Source organism: Saccostrea echinata, unplaced genomic scaffold (genome assembly GCF_033153115.1).
Source record: "Saccostrea echinata isolate AGI-Se365-2 ecotype Australia unplaced genomic scaffold, CSIRO_AGI_Sech_v1 ptg000002l, whole genome shotgun sequence".
Classification (NCBI taxonomy): domain Eukaryota; kingdom Metazoa; phylum Mollusca; class Bivalvia; order Ostreida; family Ostreidae; genus Saccostrea; species Saccostrea echinata.
Window position 1 is genome coordinate 15,162,605 of NW_026889751.1, and position 27,521 is coordinate 15,190,125.

Genomic DNA, 27,521 nt, shown 5'->3' on the forward strand with positions numbered 1-27,521 from the left:
ATGTTTGACATAAATAATTGATTTAAATGTAGAAAAGGATAATTTTAACAAATGATACATGTGTATTTTATTTTATAGTAGCTCCGAGGAACCATGTCCTTACCAAGGACAAATACACATTATCAACCTAATAAGAGATATGATTATAATCTTTGATACAATGTTTTTAAAATATAAACAAATATTACCATAGACAATTTTCCTAGGTAATTAACTAATATCCCGATAATGAATATAAAATTCAAGATTATGTATAACCCGAGATAATTAAGTAATTTACCCATTTATTCTGAAATTGAGCCCTCTACAATTGATAAGTTTACTCTTCAGGTCTTTTAGACATTCTAAGAAGGTTTTCATTTTGTTGTCCTCGATTCTAGATCCGATCGTATTTATTTAATAAAAACTAGGAAAATACGTTTTGTATTATACATAACGCATTGTTGTATAATTCTTTAATACCTTATTAAAAACAAAATAATTTAGTAGATATATATACGATAAGAAAGTAGTGAAAGAAATCAGGCGATCAAAATTGATCGCTAGTAAATTAAACAGGGATAATTCCAGCACTGTTCTAATCAAAATTTATTAAACACAGTACTTCTTTTTATGAAATCTGAAAAAAATACCGAATATTCGAATCTTAAATTCATATTCGAATATCAACTCATCGAATGAATATTCGAATGTTATTCATCTTAATTCAATTGTGACATGTACATCAGTAAGACTTTCTTGTAAAATCTGTTTTAATGTATTGATTACAGTTTTGTACTCTCTCCGGGGGTTTTGGATCGCAATAAAAATTGCACAAACACGGCACCTGTTTAATTTCTTGTTATGAAAGATATTTCTGTCTAAGAAGAAATTAAAAATAGTTTCTTTGTATGAATCGCTAGAAATGGTCAGAGAATGTCAAAGATAGAAGACGTATCAACTGCCGGCAATTTAACAAAGTCACTATTTTCGAAGCTGTTCAGATGCACTACATTTATAGTGCCTGTACTATTTGCCTTACTTTCTCGGAACTCAACAGTTTTTGTCCCAAGAATATGTTGCGCAGACCCCTCAGCGATCATGTAAAATTTTTCAGAATTTTCCGTTTTCTTCCGAAGATCAAATGTGACATACCCATACGTAAGTTTTAATCTGTTGTTCTCTGACGTTATCAACAGGTCACGAAACACTTCATTGAAATATGTTCCCGTGTAGTCCCTAACCGGGCGTCTTAGCGGAATGTCCTTAGGGATATAACGGGAGCGTCTCTTGACAGGGTGGGGCATGAAAGGTCGTGGAAAGCTACAAAGCACAATAGAGTTAAGCCAAGGTTTTTCTTCATTGTAAAGGTCACTTATGTAGGAACTAACAGAAATCCGAAACAGTTCATCGTTGTCTTCACCTGTCGTTGAGATAAAAATACCTAAGTGTTTGTCTGGGAAAAGCGTTATCAATGACCGGTAACCGAAGAGGTTTCCCGCTTCCTCCAGTATTCTGTGACCTACAGTACATAAAGGCCCAATGAATCTAATCAGTCGTATGTACAGAAATAACTCTAATTGTTAAATCACTATGTTTCTTTTTTGAAATGTTGAACGATAATTTATCTCTTTACTCTTCATTTCAGTTTGAATCCAATTTTCTTTAAGAGAATTTTCATTATTAAAAAACCCATTTTAATGGGCAGAGGAATTTTATTTTTGAAAAAAATCTTGATTCCAAAAACAGAATTTCATTTTTGGATTTGGTTACAGCTAGAGGTGAAAATTGATATTTATGATGGTATATATGATTAATTATATTAAACATTCCGAAAGGCATTTTTCGATTAAAAAATTCACCTCTATATGTTCCAACATTGAACCCCAAGCTGTATCCTGAGTATGTCCTAGAATACGGAACCCCTTTGGACTTGGCGAAATAGTCCTCTATAGGTGAGGATGGCAGTTGTTGCCATGTCAGAAAGAAGTCTTCTATGCTCTTTTGGTCAATCAAACTGATGCCGGAGTCCGTCTTTCCATCATTTAAAAGGAAGTTCATGAATTTCGCCATATCATCCGCACTTGTCAATATGCAAGCTGCACCACACAGTTCTGTCCATTGTCTGATAGAAGCAAAAACAGGAGGTCAAAGTTGCCTGTAAGTTTAGCACTCTAGAATTTAATAGTCATTTCTTCAAATTTAAACCTTAAACTGTTAAGCTATTTATGCCAGTTTTTTGTGCATTCGACGTTGATATTATACCCAAAGAAAAACATCAATTCATTTGTTTTATTACTTTCATTTTTATATAATGCGAATTTCTCAACGTACCGCAAAAATTCGAAAGACACGGGATGCAGAATTCCTTCGTCTAAGACATATCCTCTCGCTACATCAATCATATCAGGATCCAGTTCAGTAAAAAAAGAAGAATTTTTCATTTCCAGTGGATCAAAAATATCCTTATTTACAAGATTTTCCCATGAACTTCCTCCCATTTTTTCACTCATGTACGTTAAAACTCCATACATAAGATTGTTTGTTCTAAAATGATCACGGAATCCACCCTCTGTTTTTAAAAGCCGAACCCGTCTAAAATGAAATGGAATTTTTGATTGATCTACACTATTCTTTAAATTTAACTACATAAAAAAGAATATACAGTACATTGTATTAAAAAGTTTATTGTACAGAATTAAGTTAACATCACTTCAGATGTTCTGTCGGATTGGAAAGGGTAGAAAAGACATTAATGCAAAACGAACAATCCGCCCCCCCCCCCCCCAAAATAGACAAACAAACAAAACTGAAATTGTTTCCTACGGACCTGTGCTAATGCCCATAAGGTAGAAAACACATTTTATAGAAAACCAGAAGTCTCTGATGAGACTGTAGCTCTACTGGTCTCTACGTATAACAAAGGAATAGTAGCACTTGGATTTGAAACTTCGCAACATGCAACAATAAATAGAATTATGTAGATTGAAATCATACCAAAACTGTAGGAGAAGTAACGTTTTAAAGAAATTTCACAGAAATTTCTATTTTTAGTAACCATTGCAACATTGTTCATCGAAATCAAAAAAATCAAAAACCGATGCATTCAATTATGTATCATAGTATAGTCTTCTTGTATGCCAAATTATATTACATGCAGACTTAAACTGTAGCAGGAGTAGCGTTGAAAGTATGGCAACACCGTTCATTAAAATCAGAAACCGATGCACTAAATTATGTATCTTATTGTAGTCTACTTGTATGCCAAGTTATATTAAAATCAGACCAAAACTGTAGGAGGAGTAGTGTTTTTAAGGAATTTCACAGAAATTTCTATTTTTAGTAACCATGGCAATACCGTACATCGAAATCAAAAAACGGTGAACTAAATTATGTATGATATTGCAGTCAACGTGTGTGCCAAGTTATATTGAAATCAGACCAAAACTGTAGGAGGAGTAGAATTTTAAAAGAATTTCACAGAAATATCTTTTTTAAGTCACCATGGCAACAATGTTCATCGAAATCAAAAACCGATGCACTAAATTATGTATCATTGTACAGTCTACTTGTGTGCCAAGTTATACTGAAATCAGACCAAAACTATAGGAGGAGTAGCGTTTTAAAAAAAATTCACAGAAATTTCTATTTTTAGTAACCATGGCAACAACGTTCATCGAAATCAAAAACCTATGCACTAAATTGTGTATCTTAGTGTAGTCTACTTGTGAGCCAAGTTATATTGAAATCAGACCAAAACTGTAGTAGGAGTAGCATTTTGAAAAATTGTTTACAGACAGACGGACAGACAGACAGACAGCTAGACAGACGGACGGACACCTTACTATCGCATAAGCTCTTCTGGTCTCTGACCAGTAGAGCTAAAAAAAAAAAAATCATAGACGCGGTATTATATTTTATGAGGCTGTGAGTATATATATATATATATATATATATATATATATATATATATATATATATATATATATATATATATATATATATATATATATATATATATATATATTTTAAATAAAATGTTTATTCTAACTTTATTACTTTTCATATTGAACACATTGTTAATGAACTAGAAGGATAAATGATTCAAAAACAAAACGAACTTTAATATTCAGTGATCAAAATAAATAAATTCATGGATATGAAAAGCGGATTGAGATAAAAACATGATAAAGGATCGGAATGTAAACGTAAAATTATTTGATTCAAAGACAAATGCAAATATCTAAATGCTGACAAAGAGGACGTAGAAACTTCACGTGCTGATATACCCTTGATCTTTGTCACGTGATAATGCAGATCAGTGTTGTGATAGATATGTATCATAATAAATGTGAAGTGCAGAAAAAATTTCATTGTGTCATTTGCATATGCAGTATATTCAAAACAAAACTCTTCTTAAACTTTTTACAATTTCTGAATTATTTTTGGCAATGTAATTCATATCCGGAAACTCAATACGTTTCTTTTTATATCTTACACACGCCCATGTTGGGGAGGAGTTCATGTAGCAACTTTTTATAAAATCATAAATTAATAAATATATGATAAGAAATGAAAAACAAATTGAAACGTAATAATAATCATTTAGACTAAGTATTTTTAAAACTTTTATTTATAACTTTTATGTAAGGTATTGATAAGGAATTATTTCAACAAAGCAATGCAAAAAATAACGTCTCATTTCCCCACGTGCGCATTCTAACACAACAGCATATAGATCGGCCGCTGCTGCGGCCGATAACAATTACACGTGATCTATTGTATCTATCATATTTTATGTGGAATCAGTAAGTACTTTTTCCGTCAATATGCTAATTTTTACGTGTCAGTCATAATTATGAAGGTGTTTGCCAAAGTATTAATATGACATACCATATTGAATACAGCTAAAAATATTTTATTTTTTGTCTCAATTTGCCCTAATGCGCCACACGTTGGAAATGATGTAGCGTGACGTTATTACATATCAAATATGTTATATTAACGTTATTTTTTCTGTTGTTACTTTTCCTTACATATAATTTAATACTATTTTAAATCTTCAAAACTATTTTTTTATGTTTACAGGTTTAAGATGAAGGAAAAAAAACTAAACTGGAAAAACTTTGACATATTGTAGACGGCCAAGGTGACGGAGTTAGGGTTCATTGGACATAATGTACACGGATGTGATACGCGTTCTATTTATAGTAGTTTTATATAAGCCCAATAGCTGAATTTTATTAAAATAGTTCTGAAAACAATGTTTAAGTTCATTACTAAGTGTAGCAAACAAGAAACAAATAAAACAAGCATTCTGAGAGTATTGCATTAGCAATACTAGTCCCCTACCGGCAAGTCCGGAGGCGACTATAGGTTTCCTCTGAGTCTGTCTGTCCGTCTGTCCGGTGTCGCATAATTTACGTTCCGGGTAACTTAGCGTTCCGACCGAAACGCTAAATATTATAATATTGGTTCCGGGCTATAATAAACGTTCCGGCCCGCGTAAGTTTGGTTCCGGCCATAATAAACGTTCCGGGCATCCAAGCACCCTTTTAAAAACTATTTATAATTAATATTTACAAATAATTTGGATTTTTTTTCTTTCTCTTAACAGGTTATACGATGCAGCAGGATTTAAACTTATATCGATTTAGAAGAAGTTCCAATATACGGTCTTAATACATGTACATGTACCAATACTATAATCCATGGAATTATACGTAATTATGTTGTTTCTTTGTAAACAAAAGAACGCAAAGGTGTGAAACTTGTTTACATTGATATACCCATCATGTTGTTTTATGACTCCCTTCTATCGATACAATATGTAGTCATGCGAATCGCTGTGTCATTTCCGCAATTTTAAATGAGTTCTAGGCAAAGGGCACCTTGATCAGCTGGTAATGCTAATAGATGAATTATATTTACGATTAAAAAAAATATTGGATAATATTTTAATATCTTTATATATATTTTTTCAAATACCCATTGCGTTTTTGTAAAGCCAAGTATATAATTAAATCACAATACATGAATGAACATAATAGGAGATGTGTGGGCGAAGGACCTGCAAAGATGAGAATAGACATTAATTTCAGCGGAAAAATTATAAAGCATTTAATATGAAGAAAAACAATTTTCCTGTAATAATTCAATAAAAAATTTTGTGGATTTTTTTTCTCGGATAAAATTTATTTTTTAAACAATCAATGTAATGCCAGCAAAATATGACGAACTTTAAAATTTCTAAGTTCCTGACTCTAGCAAAGGTTTCGACGGCACAGCTAAAAACTATTGAATAAAACTCAACTCATTTTTATTTATACAGGTGAGTGCAGGTATCAGCATTTGTAATAATAACTCTGAAGAGGAAATGTAATACAGATACAGATTTGTATTTTACAATCCTGAGAAATGAATAGTATTGTTAAGTCTGCGCAAAATCCTACCCCCTACCCCCGCAGGGGGCAGAAAACTTAGCCCGAATGGCTAACGGAAGGGGCATAGATATAATTATATTTTACTTAACAATTTGTTGAATGTCCCTATGTATTTTAATTTCCGCTTCAATGTCACATTTTTCGCTATAAAACGTCCATTTTCCCCCGCTAAAATGTCGAACGCCGAGATTTATATACCATGTATTCAGAACTGTTTTGTCACCTACCTCAATTTTCAAAAGGCATATCTGAATGATATATATAAATAGAAGAAAATTCAAAACAATAATTATTTGGAAAGAAGAAGAGAATACTCTGTAATTCTGTTAAAACATGTTTTCCGCTATAGAATGCAGTGGAAAATAAAAAATATCACCCTCCCCCCGTGAAACGAAAATGCGGCGTGTAGTTTTCGTAAGTTTAAAACTGCACAGCTCCATTTCAAGTTAGTCGAATTAGGCTTTCATCTTATAATCTTGATTATGAGACAGGACGACATAATATGATACTTAGGGAGAGTGGAATGTGTAGAATGTGTTAAAGTGAACATGCGTGGATCTAGAAATATTTCAAAGGGGGGAAAGGGGGGGGGGGGTTGACGACCTGTATTTTGAAAAGCTTCTTTAAAAATATGTCAAGAAGTATTACTGACAGGAGTGGTGGTGTTTTTTGGGGTTTTTTTCATACATAGGATGACTGCATTTAACGCCTGTTTTTGGGTCTTTTTCGGTTGCTACTGTTGCTTTTATATCTAAACCTTATTTCACTTTTGTTTGTTTATGAAAGAATCCTGTCAATTTGGAACCAAATTTAAATCTTAAAATGATTTTAGACTGTGATACAATAAAATGATTCAATGTTTTTTTTATCCTTAGTGCTTTCCAAATATAGTGAATTTACACTCACCTGCCCTTGATTGAACATTAGATATGCATGAGAGGTGGAGCTAACATTGTAAATATGGGTCTTAAATTAGACTTGATAAATACCGGTAACAATGACATGTTTGAAAAAAAGAACGTGATCACTCTTCCAATCTCCCTCTCCATTCTGTATGGCACAAATACACTTCTGACAAAAGTTTCAAAACGAAACTAACAATATGAGCACGTCAATGTAATTAAAGCAGATTGTATATCAATGCCAGATGACTTAACGTGTTCGAACACAATGTACTAGTTAGCACAAAACATGCTACCTTACAAGTCACGTGACGGAATTTAGTATTCACAAAGTTACCCGAGGTAGGACATCACGTGGTGAATTATAATATTCAACATGTCACAATCCTTGGTTACAACACAGAGAGCGAATGTAAGAAGAAGCAGTTATTTCTCTTTTTAATCATAAGCGCATGTCCTTTTGACACATTATTATTTATGCAAATATACAACTACTGTGAAACGGAGAACAATAGACAAACATGCGCTGTCTATTATAAAGTCAGTAAAAAAGTGGGCGTCCTTATTATCGTACGGAGATTCAAGAAATTGTGATGACCCCTGCCTTTGAAAACAGATTCGAACTTCGTAAATACACGCTTTTATTAGACGTAATTACATAAAGTTGTAGACTGGATGTTGACCATTCTTGCAATGAAAAGAAAAATGCTTGTTTTGAAAGTTTATTTTGTCGCAAATTTTGCATGTCCTTAAGTGCAGTCATCCTTTGTACAATTATTAAGTGCTCACAACGTCCATGATCTCTGTAACTTTGGGACATATATCCATTAATTATGCTTTTAAGTTGAGAGAAAGTTTTCTCTTATATGATATGGTAATTCTCCATGAAATCATTATATATGACGATTGTGTAATCTATAAAAACTACCATACAATGCCATTGGGCTACTTTATCTTTGTAATCAAGTGGAAAAGAAACAACCTAGTGACAAAAATATTTGAAAATACTCTCAACAATTGTAACCCGGAACGTTAATTATGACCATAATTTTGGTTCCGGGCTACTTTATCTTCGTTATAAAGTGAAAAAAAAGAGCCTAGTAACAAAAGATGTTTGAAAATACACAGCAATTGTAACCCGGAACGTTAATTATAAACATAATTTTAGTTCCGAGTTACTTTATCTTTGTAATCAAGTGGAAAAGAAACAACCTAGTGACAAAAATATTTGAAAATACTCTCAGCAATTGTAACCCGGAACGTTGATTATGACCATAATTTTAGTTCCGGGCTACTTTATCTTTGTAATAAAGTGAAAAAGAAACAACCTAGTGATAAAAATATTTGAAAATACTAATATTTGAAAATACTTTCAACAATTGTAACCCGGAACGTTAATTATGACCATAATTTTAGTTCCGGGCTACTTTATCTTTGTCATAAAGGGGAAAAGAAACAACCTAGTAAGAAAAATATTTGAAAATACATTCAGCAATTGTAACCCGGAACGTTAATTATGACCATAATTTTGGTTCCGGGCTACTTTATCTTCGTAATGAAGTGGAAAAGAAACAACCTAGTGACAAAAATATTTGAAAATACTCTCAGCAATTGTAACCCGGAACGTTAATTATGACCATAATTTTGGTTCCGGGCTATTTTATCTTCGTAATAAAGTGGGAAAAAAACCAGCCTAGTAACAAAAGATGTTTGAAAATACACAGCAATTGTAACCCGGAACGTTAATTATAAACATAATTTTAGTTCCGATTTACTTTATCTTTGTAATCAAGTGGAAAAGAAACAACCTAGTGACAAAAATATTTGAAAATAATCTCAGCAATTGTAACCCGGAACGTTGATTATGACCATAATTTTAGTTCCGGGCTACTTTATCTTTGTCATAAACGGGAAAAGAAACAACCTAGTAAGAAAAATATTTGAAAATACTCTCAGCAATTGTAACCCTGAACGTTAATTATGACCATAATTTTGGTTCCGGGCTACTTTATCTTCGTAATAAAGTGGGAAAAAAAGAGCCTAGTAACAAAAGATGTTTGAAAATACACAGCAATTGTAACCCGGAACGTTAATTATAAACATAATTTTAGTTCCGGGCTACTTTATCTTTGTAATCAAGTGGAAAAGAAACAACCTAGTGACAAAAATGTTTGAAAATACTCTCAGCAATTGTAACCCTGAACGTTGATTATGACCATAATTTTAGTTCCGGGCTACTTTATCTTTGTAATAAAGTGGAAAAGAAACAACCTAGTGACAAAAATATTTGAAAATACTAATATTTGAAAATACTCTCAGCAATTGTAACCCGCAACGTTAATTATGACAATAATTATGGTTCCGGGCTACTTTATCTTCGTTATAAAGTGGAACAGAAACAACTTAGTTACAAAAATGTTTGAAAATGCTTTATTATTATCTTTTTATAAGGTGGAATACAATGAACAGGAAACGAAAATGTTTGATATTACTATCAGAAATTGTAACCTGGAATAATAATTATTTTTAATTTGCAAATGATAAAAAAAATGAATTAACAATTTTACATTTTTGCAGATGCTATAATTTAAACTTCTCCATTTTTTTTTTGGGGGGGGGGGGCTCAGATAATTAACTAACACTTTTTTTTGGAGCTGTTATAACCTCCTCCTTTTTTTAAATTTGGGGGAGGGGGCTGAGATTTAAAAAAAAATGGAGGGGTGTTACATTACTGCAGCTTGCCTTCTGCCTACATGTATATATTCGAATTTTTTCTCCACAAATTTTGATATTCATTAAACATAATGGTATGTATAAAACGATAAAGTTTTAAAGTGTCATAAAAATTGTCATTTTCTTATTGTGTTTTATGTATAAAAAACACCAAGGAATAAAAGTTATTTCCTAAATATCTTAAGGGGTGTGTGGGTAGGACATACATCGAAGTTACAGAAAAGTGCATTTCAAGGCCTTTAAAACATTAAAAAAAAATCATTTAAAATTTGCTAAAACCTTGATTTTACTAAAATATTTTATCAAATTCAGTTCACCTCACTGCTATTTTCACAATCAACATTGCTGGTCTTTACTTTTCATATTTCAACCTTGTTTTTTTTTTCTTCCTACGGTCTTTGAAAAACAACAACAACATAATTTTCATTAATTACTTGTGTTTGTTTATTCAAAGGGAATAAACCATATCGTTATGTTTTCATGTTTGTTTCATTGCAGAATAAACCACATATTCATGAAATATCCATTGTTAATTTATCACAAAAACTATATAACTATCTTCATCAGTGAATTATATTTTTTATGTTTGTTTATTTCTAATGGAATATAAATCATATTTTCATGCCAAGTGATAATATCTATGAGGAATGGAAGCCATGTATTCGAGGTTCGACATTGTGGAATTTGCAACACTTGTAATATCATTTAAACAGAGAATGCCTCTCTGTAAATACATATACCATTTTGTATTTAATTCTTATACTTTATCAGATTATAAAATTAAAATTTACTGATCAAATTTGTCTTTGACATAAGTGATTGTGCTTCTTTCTAGGCTTTTGTAATTTCAGTCTAGTTTATCTTCTTATCCTCTTTACCCTGTAAATACCGGGTCTGTGGGCATTCAAGCGAGAAATTCACACCTGACATGCACTAAATAAACAAAGGGACTTAATTTGTATGCATTAGATAAACAGCCTTTCATGCGACCACATTTTATTCGATGTATATGTATCAGAAAGCGTATTTCACGATCTTTACTTGGGCTATTTATTCATTTATTTTTAAAAATGGCTGTACAAAGAGGGCATGACGCCTTAAAAAAAGAACATTGCGCCAAATGAAAATGGCATGCCGCTGCGCCATGCTTAATCCTCAAGGAAAAAAGTACTTCTATGGTTCAGTGTAGAATGAAAACTGGCAGATAATAATTGAGAGATAACGCGATTCGAAGATTGCAGCCATGGCCGGAACCAAACTTACAGTAACATCCGGAACCAATATTATGATTCTAAGGTTCCGGCCGGAACGCGAAGTATCCGGAACGTAAATTATGCGACACCGGCCTCAGGCAAACAGTTTGATTCTTGGGTCCGACAAAACGCATGTTCCCCTCGAATCCAGTCAAAAAATGTTTAATCTTATTTTTGATGTGTCAGATCATCGATTTATGTAATTTTCTCACCATATCGTTTAAAAGCCGAGGTTTTCAACCGGTCGGTTTTCCTCAGGTAAGTTTGGTGTGGGGTGGAGCTTAATCGAAGCGGGTGAGAAGCCCTGAGGGAACGACGCTGGCTTGTGTATACCTACCTATATACACAGGATGTTACCTGTATTACCTGTATATGTTTTTCTACGACATGGTAAAACAATGTTATTGTTTTTTGTTGTGTGGGTCAATTGAAATGTTGACCGTCAAATTTTCTAAATAAGGCATGCAAAATATTTTAGTTGCGAACAGAATCTTACTTAAATTCTTTCTTTTGAAATTAAATTTTTTTAAAAATAATTTGACGATTTTCATTATACTGTGTGTTTGTTAATTAATATTAAATGTTATAACGAATATAGGGCCAAATCTGTCGTTGTAAGCTGGCGACACAAAGGGAAGTAATTCAAATTGCATGTCGTGCATGCAAAACGAAAACAGAAAGTGGGTCATAAATAAGTCTCTCAGTAAAAATAAAACTTAGAAACGCTGTTTGGAGGCTACATTTTGTAAAAATATAATAAACTAAATAAATATTTTTGAAGATAATTCCTACGTGATTTTTCCAGGACGCATGATCTGTATAAAATGGCCAGGGCTTCGGACTAGGGGTGGTTTACCGACGACTAGCTATTACCCGGTGAAACGGGAATGGAATCACCTGCTTCATACACTTTTTTTTCCCTTCGGGATTCATGATTTCAAATATTATATGCAAAGCAAGACGTTATAATCCGAATAATTTCTCTTCTAAAACTGATTATTATACCGTAACTTCGTCACCTTGTCTCGAAGAAAAGCGACACGTCTACTAGCACAATTGTCTTATATAAAATTTTGCTTGAGCAATATTGCAATGTTTTCATACTTGTTTTAAAAGAAATAATTTTATTTACTTCCATGATACTTCAAACGCGGGTCGGTATATGTTGTTAAGGTAGAATAAATGTACGTCAGTTAAACTATGTTTTGACAAATTATAGTTATCGATTGTAATCGTGAAATGAAATCCCCCCTTTATAAATTTTAATATATAAGCATATTTTTTCTTGTCATTTTTTTTAATTATTTAACAGAATTATTACATTTATGGTATATTCTTATGAATTAAATAAAAAAATGTTTTCATTGCTTCTTTATCACGTTTTCATTTGCGGTAAGCATCAAAAGCCTGAATGTAAATTCGATGGTCGGTATGATCCCCAGACAAGGTACACAAGATATACACAATGGCAGAAAACTAAATGTCAATCAAATCCAAGTATCCAATCCCAGGCTTAATTTCAGATGATTGACAGGGGTTCACAGACCAGGTAAATTTGAAGGAGGTGCTTATTTCCTCCCCCTTTAAATATTTTATTGATTGTGCAGTTTTTCTTAAAGTTTGTGTAAATTTCAATAGGTTTGAGTGTATTTCCCTCACTTTGCCTATGTGTACTTCTTGTTTAAGGACGTGCAGAAAAGCAGAAAAATCCTTGGATGCAATCGGCGTGCCATATACAACGGTGAACCATCAAAGGGTATTAAGATTCGGATTTTCATCGACTCTTTCAGTGCAGTTGGAAAATAGCACTGTACATATTTCAGTAAGTCCTCTATTTAATGAATGCAAATAATGAACTTCATAATTCAAGCATATGGGAGGTATAGTTTGATCTCTGATATACATGAAAAAGTCTAATTTCTGCATTCAAAGGAGGCAATTGCAAGTCATTGGGGGAGTGGGAGGAGGGAAGGAAGCAAACAAAGCATTTTCTTGAGACAAACAAGATTTTTAGACTGCTTTAGACATAGCATTATTTTGTGGTATCCTTGTACAAATGTAAAGCAAATATTATTCAAAATCTCATTGTTCTATGATGAGTTGTTAAGTACGTACGAAAGCACCGAACTGAAATAGATCAGCATAGTATGATGAACTTACTCCATTACGTTTTCCCGTTTGAGACTGTTATCCAATCGGAGGTAGTTATACGGTCGGAGACCCGTTCTGTGGGTCATCACATCCAAAGTATTAACAAACTGAGAGAGCAGAAAAGATTGATTGAATAGTTCTTTGTTACCAAAAAGATGCCGAAGAGTAGTGTTCAAGTCATATCTGAAAATTAAAAACGAAAAAAATTAAAATTTGCTATTACTTTTTAAGTCAAAGAAATACCTCATGCAAATAACAAGTCTTGAAATGTTTTTAAATCTAAAGTATAATAAAATAATCTTTTCCCCCGAAAAACTCTCTAGAACTGCCCGCCCCCCTCCCCCCGAAAGACTCTAGAGTAGGATCTACCCTACGCATATATGTCACTAGAGTAGGCTTTCCCCCCACAGACATCATACAACATACAGGCCCATAGGACGCGGGGGGGGGGGGGGGGGGCTGGCCTCACTTTTTCTGAGTATAGATTTTTGCTATAATTTTAGATGTAAATTTTCATTCAGATGCTGGTTGGTTCCTTACTTTCGTTGCTGTAAGGCAAATTCAAACATTTGAAACTATGTATCAAAAAATTAGGGGAAATTCACCTCCCCTCCCCCTCCCCCGTTCAACAAAATATCATTTTCGAATTTGGGTTTTTTTGCTTGTCAAATTTTTGAGAGGTCCCCCAATTTTCAAAAACGTTGCTACAGGCCTGACATACATGTATTCATTTTGGGGGGGGGGGGTATGCTACCTTTTTGACAAAATAAGAAAAGACGATATATATAATTTTATATTTTGATAAGAAAGAGGAAAACCTACTCTGAGAAAAAAAAATGCATGGAAAAATTTGGCTCTAGCGTTAGATTTCATATCGGGGGAGGGGGAGGAAATCCTACTCTAGAGCACAATATTAGGCTGACTATCAGGGGATTCTACTCCATAATCGACAAACTGATATTTCTGGATATAGAACATACTTAGTACCTTGTATCATTATTCATATACTTTTGTATAAGAAGATTGGCAAATATTTTTGTCAAAGAACCAATGCCAAACATCGTTTTAGTCGTCACAGATTGCCTAGATTCCAAGTCCTTGTAACCATATGCCTTAGAGAAGACGGCTTTTCCATCTTTAACAACTGCAACTACCATACTTGGGTTTTGATTCCATCGGCAAGCCTCAAATGTTGTCTGCAATGCAGTATCTAAAATGTCTTCCCTGCTCATTTCAATTTCCTCCGGTTTTACTGAAAGTAGAATATTTCGTAACAATTCTCGAAAATTATCATCATACAGTTATTGATCTCTCTCTCCCCCTCTCTCTCCATCCATCCATCCATCCATATTGACGTCAAATAAATCATCTAATCAAGCTTCTTCCTGAGGGAAGCAAATCTTTTATTCTACATGCAATGGATAGAAAATGTGTGCAATATTACACATCGACTACTTTAAAATATCTGTAATTATCTGTATACATATGCATATTACTGGTTTTCTTCAGAAAATGAATACATGCATTGTATGCACAGGTATAAATATGTGAATAAAAATGATAAATCTTTGGAAAAATCTATGAAAGTTGTCACAAGTGTTAGACTTCAAATGCTAAGCTAGGTTGCAAGAATTAACATTAAATCATCCAATCCAAATTTTGATATTCGATAAACTGTTATTGTTTATGGAAACAAATTCTTTTTCTCTATCGAGAAAATAAAATGCAAGTACATATATTATCCCTAAATGTACTTGAAAAAGACCACGAAAAGCATCTACAGGAGTAACTTGTAGTACTGATTTTACATCTTTTCGTGACAAGATTTTAAAATAACCACTAGATGAAATCCTGCGAGGTGACTTTAAGAAGAGCATAATCATATTTGCTTTTGTAAGTAAATAAACCTACATACCAACGGTCAAGTGTGGTTGTTTTATGAAATCACTTTTCTCGAAATGTCGTAAATATGCAATATCTATGTAGCCTGGTCGACTGGAATTACTTGCTTTAAATTCCACAGATCTCTTCTTGAAAGCATGGGATACAATTCCTGTACTTATCATGTTGAATTTATAAGATTTAGAACTTCGACGAATCAAATCAAAGGAGGCATATCCGTATTGAAGTTTTAGTGAACCATTGTATTCCGTGACTATAATATCCCTATATATATCATGGTGGTATCTTCCAATGAAATCACTTGCTGGTCTACCCAGAGGAATTTCTTTAAAAGTCTTTTCACTTCTTTCTCTATTTGGCTTCTTCATGAAAGGCTCTGGGAAGGTACATATAGTCGAGACATTTAACCAGGGTTCCTGTTTGTTGTATAAATCAGCTAGGTAAGAACTGACAGTGATTCGGAAAAAATCATTCTTGTCTTGGCCTGTCATGGCGATAAAGATACCCAAATTCTGGTCTGGGAAGAGGGTCATTATTGAACTGTATCCAAAAATATCTCCCACTTCTTCTAATATTCTATGATCTGAATTCACATAGGGTGCATATTACAGGTACAAAATAAAATACAACGCTTTCATAATTTTTCTAAAATAATATCGAATTCCCTCAAAAGTTTGAAATTAGAATCCTTGCAATTTTGGCTAATTTTAATTATTCAATATTGAATATAAAGAGATATCTATTATTCTCAACACCACATGGCTGAAACATTAAACAATTAATATATTTGTATAACTATTTACTTCTATACATTCCAGTCTTTAAACCAAGAGCGTAGCCTGTGTATTGTCTAGAGAAAGGAACTCCTTTTATAGTTGAGAAGTATTCTTCAATCTTGGATGATCGCAAAAGATTCCAAGAGAGAAACATGTCTTTCATCTCTTCTTTTCCGACGAGTCTCTCACCCGAGTAGGTGACTCCATCGTTTAATAGGAATTTCATGAATTGTGCCATATCATTAGCATTGACTACTACGCAAGCGGAACCACATAACTCAGTCCATTTCCTTGTTGTAAATTAAAAGTTTGAAAAAGTGAAATAAAATCATACTTTAATCCTTGAACTCATGATTTAAACATCTAAAGACATAGTATTAAATCTATTTCAGTTTTAATGATTAATACCTTAAGAGTTCAAAAGATGCTGGATAAAGTTGTTCGTTTTCCTGTATGTATCCAGTGGAAATATTGATGAGGTTCGGATTCATCGTAGTAAAAAATGTGGAGTTTGTCATACCAATAGGCTTAAAGAATTCTTGCTTAATTAGCTCCTCCCAAGAATTTCCACCTAGTCGTTCACCCATGTCAGTGAGAAGCCCATACAAAATATTATTGTAGTAGAAACTGTCTCTAAAACTTCCACGTGGTTTAAAATTCCGTATACGTCTTCAATTAAAAGTTCATAAAACAAAACTTTTTGAAAATAAAACAATTTATTATGTTCTGTTCTTCACCAAGAACAGAATGTTCAACAGATTTGAACGATAAAGCAATATAATATTGGAGATCTGAGGTAGCACAACCAGGAAAGCAAGAAAGATATTTCACTGAAATTTTCCGTTCATAATTTGTAAAATGCGTTTTGGAAAAAAAAAATCAATTTTATTTTTAGTTTCGTTTTTCTAACCCATACCCCATGAATGGTAGTATGACATTCCATCAATTCAATAAATGTTGAAGACCACCACTGTCCTTCAAAGGCAAACATAAACTATTTCTAATTGTAACGGAGACCGTTACAGATGTTCCACAAACTTTCTTCTGTCATTATTATCTTGTAACTCAAACAAAACAGACGTGCTATGTGTGCTGTTTACTTCCTATCATGACCGGGAGTTCTACAAACGAAATAGAAAGTTCATTCTACAACTAAATCATTAACAATTGATCATCCCTAAAAGTTTCCATGAGAAACTACTCATGTTTGAGACAACTTCCGGGTTTTCGGCTGGATATTCCGGTAAAAGTTATTTGCATGAACATGGTCTAACTAACATCCGAATAACCAAATAAATGTAAAAAGAAAAAAAATTGAAAATTCAATTTTTCGCATAGCTTCCTGTTACAACCGGAAGTGACGACAACATACGATTTTCACAGGATGTAGATAAACTGTGACTGACTATCAGTCCTGAAAGTTTTAGACTTCAGTCATTTAATGTTATCGAGCAAATAAACAAAATTTCATTCTGAGGACATGGAAACACTCGATAAGTGAATTTTACAAAGATATTTAGATGTCAATCTAGACAGTTTCAGTCTTAATAACATGTATAAAAATCATTTTAAAGAATTATCTATTAGCGATATTTATGGGAATTTTAAAGTAATTTGCTATTACTTTTTAAGTCAAAGAAATACCTCATGCAAATAACAAGTCTTGAAATGTTTTTAAATCTAAAGTATAATAAAATAATCTTTTCCCCCGAAAAACTCTCTAGAACTGCCCGCCCCCCTCCCCCCGAAAGACTCTAGAGTAGGATCTACCCTACGCATATATGTCACTAGAGTAGGCTTTCCCCCCACAGACATCATACAACATACAGGCCCATAGGACGCGGGGGGGGGGGGGGGGGCTGGCCTCACTTTTTCTGAGTATAGATTTTTGCTATAATTTTAGATGTAAATTTTCATTCAGATGCTGGTTGGTTCCTTACTTTCGTTGCTGTAAGGCAAATTCAAACATTTGAAACTATGTATCAAAAAATTAGGGGAAATTCACCTCCCCTCCCCCTCCCCCGTTCAACAAAATATCATTTTCGAATTTGGGTTTTTTTGCTTGTCAAATTTTTGAGAGGTCCCCCAATTTTCAAAAACGTTGCTACAGGCCTGACATACATGTATTCATTTTGGGGGGGGGGGGTATGCTACCTTTTTGACAAAATAAGAAAAGACGATATATATAATTTTATATTTTGATAAGAAAGAGGAAAACCTACTCTGAGAAAAAAAAATGCATGGAAAAATTTGGCTCTAGCGTTAGATTTCATATCGGGGGAGGGGGAGGAAATCCTACTCTAGAGCACAATATTAGGCTGACTATCAGGGGATTCTACTCCATAATCGACAAACTGATATTTCTGGATATAGAACATACTTAGTACCTTGTATCATTATTCATATACTTTTGTATAAGAAGATTGGCAAATATTTTTGTCAAAGAACCAATGCCAAACATCGTTTTAGTCGTCACAGATTGCCTAGATTCCAAGTCCTTGTAACCATATGCCTTAGAGAAGACGGCTTTTCCATCTTTAACAACTGCAACTACCATACTTGGGTTTTGATTCCATCGGCAAGCCTCAAATGTTGTCTGCAATGCAGTATCTAAAATGTCTTCCCTGCTCATTTCAATTTCCTCCGGTTTTACTGAAAGTAGAATATTTCGTAACAATTCTCGAAAATTATCATCATACAGTTATTGATCTCTCTCTCCCCCTCTCTCTCCATCCATCCATCCATCCATATTGACGTCAAATAAATCATCTAATCAAGCTTCTTCCTGAGGGAAGCAAATCTTTTATTCTACATGCAATGGATAGAAAATGTGTGCAATATTACACATCGACTACTTTAAAATATCTGTAATTATCTGTATACATATGCATATTACTGGTTTTCTTCAGAAAATGAATACATGCATTGTATGCACAGGTATAAATATGTGAATAAAAATGATAAATCTTTGGAAAAATCTATGAAAGTTGTCACAAGTGTTAGACTTCAAATGCTAAGCTAGGTTGCAAGAATTAACATTAAATCATCCAATCCAAATTTTGATATTCGATAAACTGTTATTGTTTATGGAAACAAATTCTTTTTCTCTATCGAGAAAATAAAATGCAAGTACATATATTATCCCTAAATGTACTTGAAAAAGACCACGAAAAGCATCTACAGGAGTAACTTGTAGTACTGATTTTACATCTTTTCGTGACAAGATTTTAAAATAACCACTAGATGAAATCCTGCGAGGTGACTTTAAGAAGAGCATAATCATATTTGCTTTTGTAAGTAAATAAACCTACATACCAACGGTCAAGTGTGGTTGTTTTATGAAATCACTTTTCTCGAAATGTCGTAAATATGCAATATCTATGTAGCCTGGTCGACTGGAATTACTTGCTTTAAATTCCACAGATCTCTTCTTGAAAGCATGGGATACAATTCCTGTACTTATCATGTTGAATTTATAAGATTTAGAACTTCGACGAATCAAATCAAAGGAGGCATATCCGTATTGAAGTTTTAGTGAACCATTGTATTCCGTGACTATAATATCCCTATATATATCATGGTGGTATCTTCCAATGAAATCACTTGCTGGTCTACCCAGAGGAATTTCTTTAAAAGTCTTTTCACTTCTTTCTCTATTTGGCTTCTTCATGAAAGGCTCTGGGAAGGTACATATAGTCGAGACATTTAACCAGGGTTCCTGTTTGTTGTATAAATCAGCTAGGTAAGAACTGACAGTGATTCGGAAAAAATCATTCTTGTCTTGGCCTGTCATGGCGATAAAGATACCCAAATTCTGGTCTGGGAAGAGGGTCATTATTGAACTGTATCCAAAAATATCTCCCACTTCTTCTAATATTCTATGATCTGAATTCACATAGGGTGCATATTACAGGTACAAAATAAAATACAACGCTTTCATAATTTTTCTAAAATAATATCGAATTCCCTCAAAAGTTTGAAATTAGAATCCTTGCAATTTTGGCTAATTTTAATTATTCAATATTGAATATAAAGAGATATCTATTATTCTCAACACCACATGGCTGAAACATTAAACAATTAATATATTTGTATAACTATTTACTTCTATACATTCCAGTCTTTAAACCAAGAGCGTAGCCTGTGTATTGTCTAGAGAAAGGAACTCCTTTTATAGTTGAGAAGTATTCTTCAATCTTGGATGATCGCAAAAGATTCCAAGAGAGAAACATGTCTTTCATCTCTTCTTTTCCGACGAGTCTCTCACCCGAGTAGGTGACTCCATCGTTTAATAGGAATTTCATGAATTGTGCCATATCATTAGCATTGACTACTACGCAAGCGGAACCACATAACTCAGTCCATTTCCTTGTTGTAAATTAAAAGTTTGAAAAAGTGAAATAAAATCATACTTTAATCCTTGAACTCATGATTTAAACATCTAAAGACATAGTATTAAATCTATTTCAGTTTTAATGATTAATACCTTAAGAGTTCAAAAGATGCTGGATAAAGTTGTTCGTTTTCCTGTATGTATCCAGTGGAAATATTGATGAGGTTCGGATTCATCGTAGTAAAAAATGTGGAGTTTGTCATACCAATAGGCTTAAAGAATTCTTGCTTAATTAGCTCCTCCCAAGAATTTCCACCTAGTCGTTCACCCATGTCAGTGAGAAGCCCATACAAAATATTATTGTAGTAGAAACTGTCTCTAAAACTTCCACGTGGTTTAAAATTCCGTATACGTCTTCAATTAAAAGTTCATAAAACAAAACTTTTTGAAAATAAAACAATTTATTATGTTCTGTTCTTCACCAAGAACAGAATGTTCAACAGATTTGAACGATAAAGCAATATAATATTGGAGATCTGAGGTAGCACAACCAGGAAAGCAAGAAAGATATTTCACTGAAATTTTCCGTTCATAATTTGTAAAATGCGTTTTGGAAAAAAAAAATCAATTTTATTTTTAGTTTCGTTTTTCTAACCCATACCCCATGAATGGTAGTATGACATTCCATCAATTCAATAAATGTTGAAGACCACCACTGTCCTTCAAAGGCAAACATAAACTATTTCTAATTGTAACGGAGACCGTTACAGATGTTCCACAAACTTTCTTCTGTCATTATTATCTTGTAACTCAAACAAAACAGACGTGCTATGTGTGCTGTTTACTTCCTATCATGACCGGGAGTTCTACAAACGAAATAGAAAGTTCATTCTACAACTAAATCATTAACAATTGATCATCCCTAAAAGTTTCCATGAGAAACTACTCATGTTTGAGACAACTTCCGGGTTTTCGGCTGGATATTCCGGTAAAAGTTATTTGCATGAACATGGTCTAACTAACATCCGAATAACCAAATAAATGTAAAAAGAAAAAAAATTGAAAATTCAATTTTTCGCATAGCTTCCTGTTACAACCGGAAGTGACGACAACATACGATTTTCACAGGATGTAGATAAACTGTGACTGACTATCAGTCCTGAAAGTTTTAGACTTCAGTCATTTAATGTTATCGAGCAAATAAACAAAATTTCATTCTGAGGACATGGAAACACTCGATAAGTGAATTTTACAAAGATATTTAGATGTCAATCTAGACAGTTTCAGTCTTAATAACATGTATAAAAATCATTTTAAAGAATTATCTATTAGCGATATTTATGGGAATTTTAAAAACCCCAATTATGCAGTTTCTCTCTGGTAACCGGAAGTTGTCTTTTTTGTTTCCGGTGAAACCAACACATATCGAAAGTTGAAATTTTCGATTTCTTTGATCACATCCTTTGACGAACGGTAATGACGGCTACGCCCTTATCCCAAATGGTTTCGCCTACTCTTCAAAGTTTATTACTTATATAAGTTAAGTGTCTTAATCTCTTACTGTTTCTGAGACCTCGCTCGGACAAAATATTTAAAAAGAAAAAAAAAAAGAAAAAAAAAACGGAAAACGGATATATCTGATGACCGGAAGTGGATTTTGAAAAAAGTGAAAAACTTTCTGAGGATATTTTCATTTTCTATCATCCCTGATAATTTCAAGAAAAGCCATCTATCCATCTCTGAGAAATAGTGCCGACAAATAAAGGGGGATAATAATAATTAATTGCGTACCTTGTTGCTATGACAACAAGTGGTCTTCGACCGACTGTTTGTCGGAACTAAAGGCTAAATAATGTTACTAAAAAACCTTATTCGATTAAAGTTTTCATGGTAGTTTCCTCAACATAAGTTTGAATTTTTTCTTCATTCGACGTCTGAGAAAACATTGGATAAAAGTTCTATTTCATTCGACGCAAACGTTTAAAAAAACATTGAATTGAAATTCTTAATCATTGTGCGCGGACGTCTGACAAAAATTGTATTGAAATTCTATTCGACTCGGACGTCTGCGAAAACTTTGGATTGAAATTCTACTTCATTCGACGCGGACGTCTGGAAAAAAGATTGGATTGAAATTCAAGTTCTAACTCGACTTTGGATCCTATATTTTTCAGACATTCACGACAAATACAATTCGGTTACCATAACGCTTTTGAGAACGTAAAAAAATAAATATCTCGAATAAGGGTTGATCAATTTTAAAACAAATTATATATGTTTAGCCTTCTGATCAGGCTTTCTATTAATCCTATCAATGTCATCGAAAAAAATAGTGAAAAACAAAAAAGTTGAAAATTTTGACTTTTTGAATTCACATCCGTTTGCAACTGGAAGTATTGAAAAAAATAAAGGTTAATCAGCACATATACATGTGATGCTTAATCATGTCAGTGAGGTTCATCTTCAGCCGTTCTCAAGAAAATGTCTAGACAAAATTCAATTAAAAAAAAACAAATTTGCCCAAAAATCGCGGATGGAAGTGAATTTTTAAAAAAAATAAGAAAAAAAGTTTGTTACAATTTTCATGATGCATAACTCCTTAGAAAATCATTTAAATCCGACAACTCAAAGCTGAGATATCGCATCCTACTGTAAAAACGAAATGATAATGATAAGGCAATAACAGGTCTTCCGTTTTCTTGACTCCTTTGAAAAAAGCACGTTCTTATCAATTAAATTACTAGAAATTATTACAAAATGACAGGAAGTGCTCCAAACGACTAAAAAATTTCACTCTACACCTAAATTATTCACAACTGATCATTCCTAAAAGTTTCCATGAAAAACTACTCTTGATTGAGACAAGTGCCGGTTTTCCATCCGGAACTTCCGGTGAAAATATTTTGCATAGTCGTGGTTTATCTAACATTCGCATTAGCTAAAGATTTCTGAAAAAGAAAAAAAAAACTTTTAAAAAATCAATTTTTGCAGCGCTTCCTGTCGCGACCGGAAGTGACAGCAACGTACGGTTTTCACATGATGTAGATAAACTGATGACTAACTATCAGTCCTGAAAGTTTTCGACTTTAGTCGTTCGCTATTGCTGAGTATTTAGGTGAACAATATCTAAGGATAGGAAAACATGCAACCGGAAATGAATTTTAATAAGATATTTGACGTCACTCTAGACATCCGCAATCTTAATAATATATATAAAATATTTTCAAGAACTTTAACTATAAGCGATATTTATGGGAAAGTTAAAAACCCAAATTACTACTTTTCTCTTATAATTGGAAGTTGTTTTTTGTTTTGGGTGAGACAAACGCATATGGAAACTGTAAAAGAGATACAATTTTATGATGCAAGATTTATTTCAAAAGAGAAAAGTTGAAATTTTCGATTTCTTTGATCACATCCTATGACGAAAGTGATGGCTGATCCTTAAAAGTTTCAAAATAATTGCAGCAGTAGTTAGTGAGAAAATCGAAGTTTAACAATTTTTACTTTTCTTCTGTTTCCAATTTGAAAATTTTAAATGCTATCTGCAAAACTACAATTACTGATTATCTGTTCTATGAATATTCATTACGATTGTCCAAGGGATCACACTCCCGTATGTTTCCATGGCAACAGTAGATATGTTGAAACTGAAAGTGTTCACTGCACAACTACAAATGGTTATCATTTTTTGGGGGAAAGTTTCAGCAAGATTGTCCCACCTATCTGCGAAAAAATCCGTGGACAAAGTTATTGGGCGGACAATAGCTATTTATCCCCCCGACTTCGTTCGGGGTGACATAATAATAATAGGAAACTGAACGAAAACAATATGGCCTTCCGAAGGAAGTCAGAAGACCTTAATAAACAGTACAATCACTATATTAATGTCTTCCGTCTGAAACGTAAGACCTTAATAAACAGTACAATCACTATAAGATCTTCCGTCTGAAACAAAAGACCTAAATGAACAGAAAAAGTGGAATCACTATAAGGTCTTTTGTCTGGAACGAAAGACATCATTAATAATAATAAGAAACATAGTAAAAACAATATGTTCCCAAACTTCGTTTGGGGAACATTAAAAGATGAAATCATATACAGTGGTATAATTAACTTTCACTTATCCCAGAACAAGATCATATTAAGTTAACCGGTAACTTTCTCACGCTACAAAAAGAAATATACTGTGAAGTCAACTGTCACTTATGCCAGAACAAGAAATTAAAGAATTGTGTACCCTGTTACTTACTTTAATATATTTTTTCGATTTAATGTATTGTCAAGCCGCAGGTAGTTATGACTCGGGAAGCCCATTCTATGAGTCATCAGATCAAGTGTGTTGGAATAAAACGTTCGCATTTCCGAGTAAGTGAAAAGGTCGCTTCTCTCAAAGAAATGTCTTAATGTTGTGGTCAGATTGTATCTGAAAAAGTAATGTGTGAAACGTATTTCAAACAAATATTCCATTCAAGAGAATAATAGCCATATTTAAGGAATGTTTTTAAGTTTTGTGTGAGAAAATTAGGGAATATTTTTTAGAATTTCATAATGATTTTTATATCCTGTGTGGAGACTTCAACCTGGCATTGAATCCCAACATAGACACACTTAATTATGCTAGTGTAAATAACCCTAAAGCCAGAGATAAACTTATCGAAATAATGAATGATTTGAATTTAGTTGACTATTATAGAATACTTAACCCAGATTAAAAAAAAATATACACGTGGAGAAGAAATCCAGTACATTTTTCTTCTCTGTGCAGAAATTCTTACTATCTATACTTATAAATTAATAAATTTTGCAAATAAACTCCGAAACGGATGCGCCAGAGTTCTTACTTACTCCTCTAAGAATACACACGATACAAGATGATGTCCGTAAACTATATCTAGATTTCACTTGCATTGTAAGTATCGTACATTAAATTAAAAGTCTTCTTTTATTTTCTATAAACAGCCATGAAATAGCAAAAACGTGAGTACAGTGGCGTTTCCGGTTGGCGGATCAAAGTTACTGGCAATTTTTAATGAAACTGACAACAAGCAATCGTTTATTTATTTCATTAAACGTCATTACTGAATTATTCAATCAAAACTTGATTTAAATGATATAAAAGAAATAAGTTGTGATAACCTATTAAAAAGGGAAATGTGCAAATTATTTTCGTCATTCACCGATCGTAATATTGACAGAAGCTTCTAGAACATCATATAGCATCGAGCCCGATGTTAAAAAGAAAAAAAAAAGCTTTTGTGTGAATGGTCATTGAAATAATGGTAAATCATTGATAACACTGTAAGTTGTGAATATATTTATATATCGAAAGACTATTACATATATGTAGTAGGTTTCCTAATAAATTTATCGGTAAAATTTGTATAGATTCCTCACTGAGAGCATCGTGGCAACGAACCCGAAGTACAATTTGTACTTTGTAATAAACTTGCTTACATGAAAAGAGAATATCAATGAATAAGGCATTATTCAAATACAATTATGTTGTATAATTTTGTGCTTTAATTAATACATCTCAGGTTTTTTTTCTGAATACAGTCTTTTGTATCAAATACTCGGCCTATATTCCAGTGGCGGATCCAGGAATCTTAAAAGGGGGGACCAGTTTGGGATTGGGGTAGGGGGCCATGGACACACCAAAAAAAAAAGATTTATTCAATTTTATGTATATTTTGGACACAAAACGGGAGGGGGGTTGGGCCCCCCTCTAAATCCGCCAGTGTATTCATAGGGCGTTAAATAAAAGCTAATTTTTACACAGGTACTTTTAGGTCTTGGATTATAAATATGTATACATGTACCTTATTGATATGTAAAAAAAGAAAGAGGTAAGGTACAGTTTTTACATATCAATAAGGTACATACATATTTATAAACCAAGATCCAAGTACCTGTGAATTTTTACAAAAAAAAAAAAAATCTATTTCTCGGTAAAATGTGCATATTCACTGCTTTTATTCGTGACGGAAATGAAATAAGAGCATTTGAAGTACATTATCCATAACATAGTACATTGTATATAACAGGTTTCACAATAAACGTCAATTAATGATATTGTTATTTAAGTTTAACGGGGAGGGGGTGGAAACGTACTTCTGCTTTATGCGGGATTTTGAACAAAGTATTTCTTCCTGCTATAAGCCTGTAGACTGTCAGTAGAAACTACAATATATATATTATTAGATTTTTTCTGTCGGTAGTGGTATAAATTCAATTCCCCGCGCTTGCGCGGGATTTCATCTAGTTCTTATTAAACAAAACCACGATATTGAAGGTATTGTGGTAAATGATAAGGAACACAAATTACATGTATCTCAATTTGCTGATGATACAGTGTACTTCTCTTGCCCTTGATGGTTCTGCAGGTTCCTTGTATGCTGCTCTTGATACATTAGAATTATATGCAAAATTGTCAGGTTTGAAAATAAATAGTACAAAAACTAAAATCATCTGGATAGGCTCCAAAAAATTCTCTGCTGAAGTCTTCCTCCATTCCAGATGGAAGCTAGATTGGGGGGCAACAACTTTCTCTTTGTTAGGAATAAATTTTTCTGTTGATCTTGAAAAAATCGTTGATTTAAATTTTAAATTGCAATTACCAAAAATCACTTCAATGATTCAGCAGTGGAATCGACGTATTTTAACTCCCATTGGTCGGGTAACAGTAGCAAAAACTTTAATTGTACAAAATTAAACCATTTATTTATTTCATTACCAAATCCTAGTGAGGAAACCTTAGCTTCTTTAACACAACAGTTGTTCAGATTCGTATGGGGGTCAAAATGTGATAAGATTAAACGAGTAGTTGTTACTCAACACCAGACACTGGGGGACCTTAATATGGTAAATCTACATACTTTCTCTAAAATGTTCATGGATTCAAAGGGTTATTAAAGGAAGCCACTCATGGTTGAGCATTTTTGAAGTAGTATATGGACAAAATGTGGCAGATAAGTTTTATGATTATGTATTAAAAATGTTGAAATGTACAAAAATCAACTTTTGGAAAGATGTTTTAGAGTCTTGGT

At 33.1% G+C, this 27,521-nt stretch overlaps 1 protein-coding gene across 2 annotated transcripts in view; it reads right to left on the reverse strand.

Annotated features, from left to right (window-relative positions):
* Nucleotides 1-706: 706 nt before the first annotated feature.
* The window catches only part of LOC133173245 (uncharacterized), a 32,327-nt gene continuing 5,512 nt past the window's right edge, over nt 707-27,521 (reverse strand). The window contains exons 2-10 of one of the 2 annotated variants that reach the window (XM_061308237.1): nt 24,725-24,898; nt 20,626-20,886; nt 20,245-20,507; nt 19,455-20,024; nt 18,527-18,791; nt 13,471-13,644; nt 2,314-2,574; nt 1,842-2,104; nt 707-1,501 (exon numbers count right to left, since the gene is read on the reverse strand). In XM_061308237.1, coding sequence (XP_061164221.1) covers nt 909-1,501; nt 1,842-2,104; nt 2,314-2,574; nt 13,471-13,644; nt 18,527-18,791; nt 19,455-20,024; nt 20,245-20,507; nt 20,626-20,886; nt 24,725-24,898 — 2,824 coding nt within the window. In that variant the 3' untranslated portion in view covers nt 707-908. Of the gene's footprint in view, nt 1,502-1,841; nt 2,105-2,313; nt 2,575-13,470; nt 13,645-14,448; nt 14,714-15,376; nt 15,947-16,166; nt 16,430-16,547; nt 16,806-18,526; nt 18,792-19,454; nt 20,025-20,244; nt 20,508-20,625; nt 20,887-24,724; nt 24,899-27,521 lie in introns of those variants that run through there. The other variant, XM_061308230.1, reaches the window with a different exon arrangement.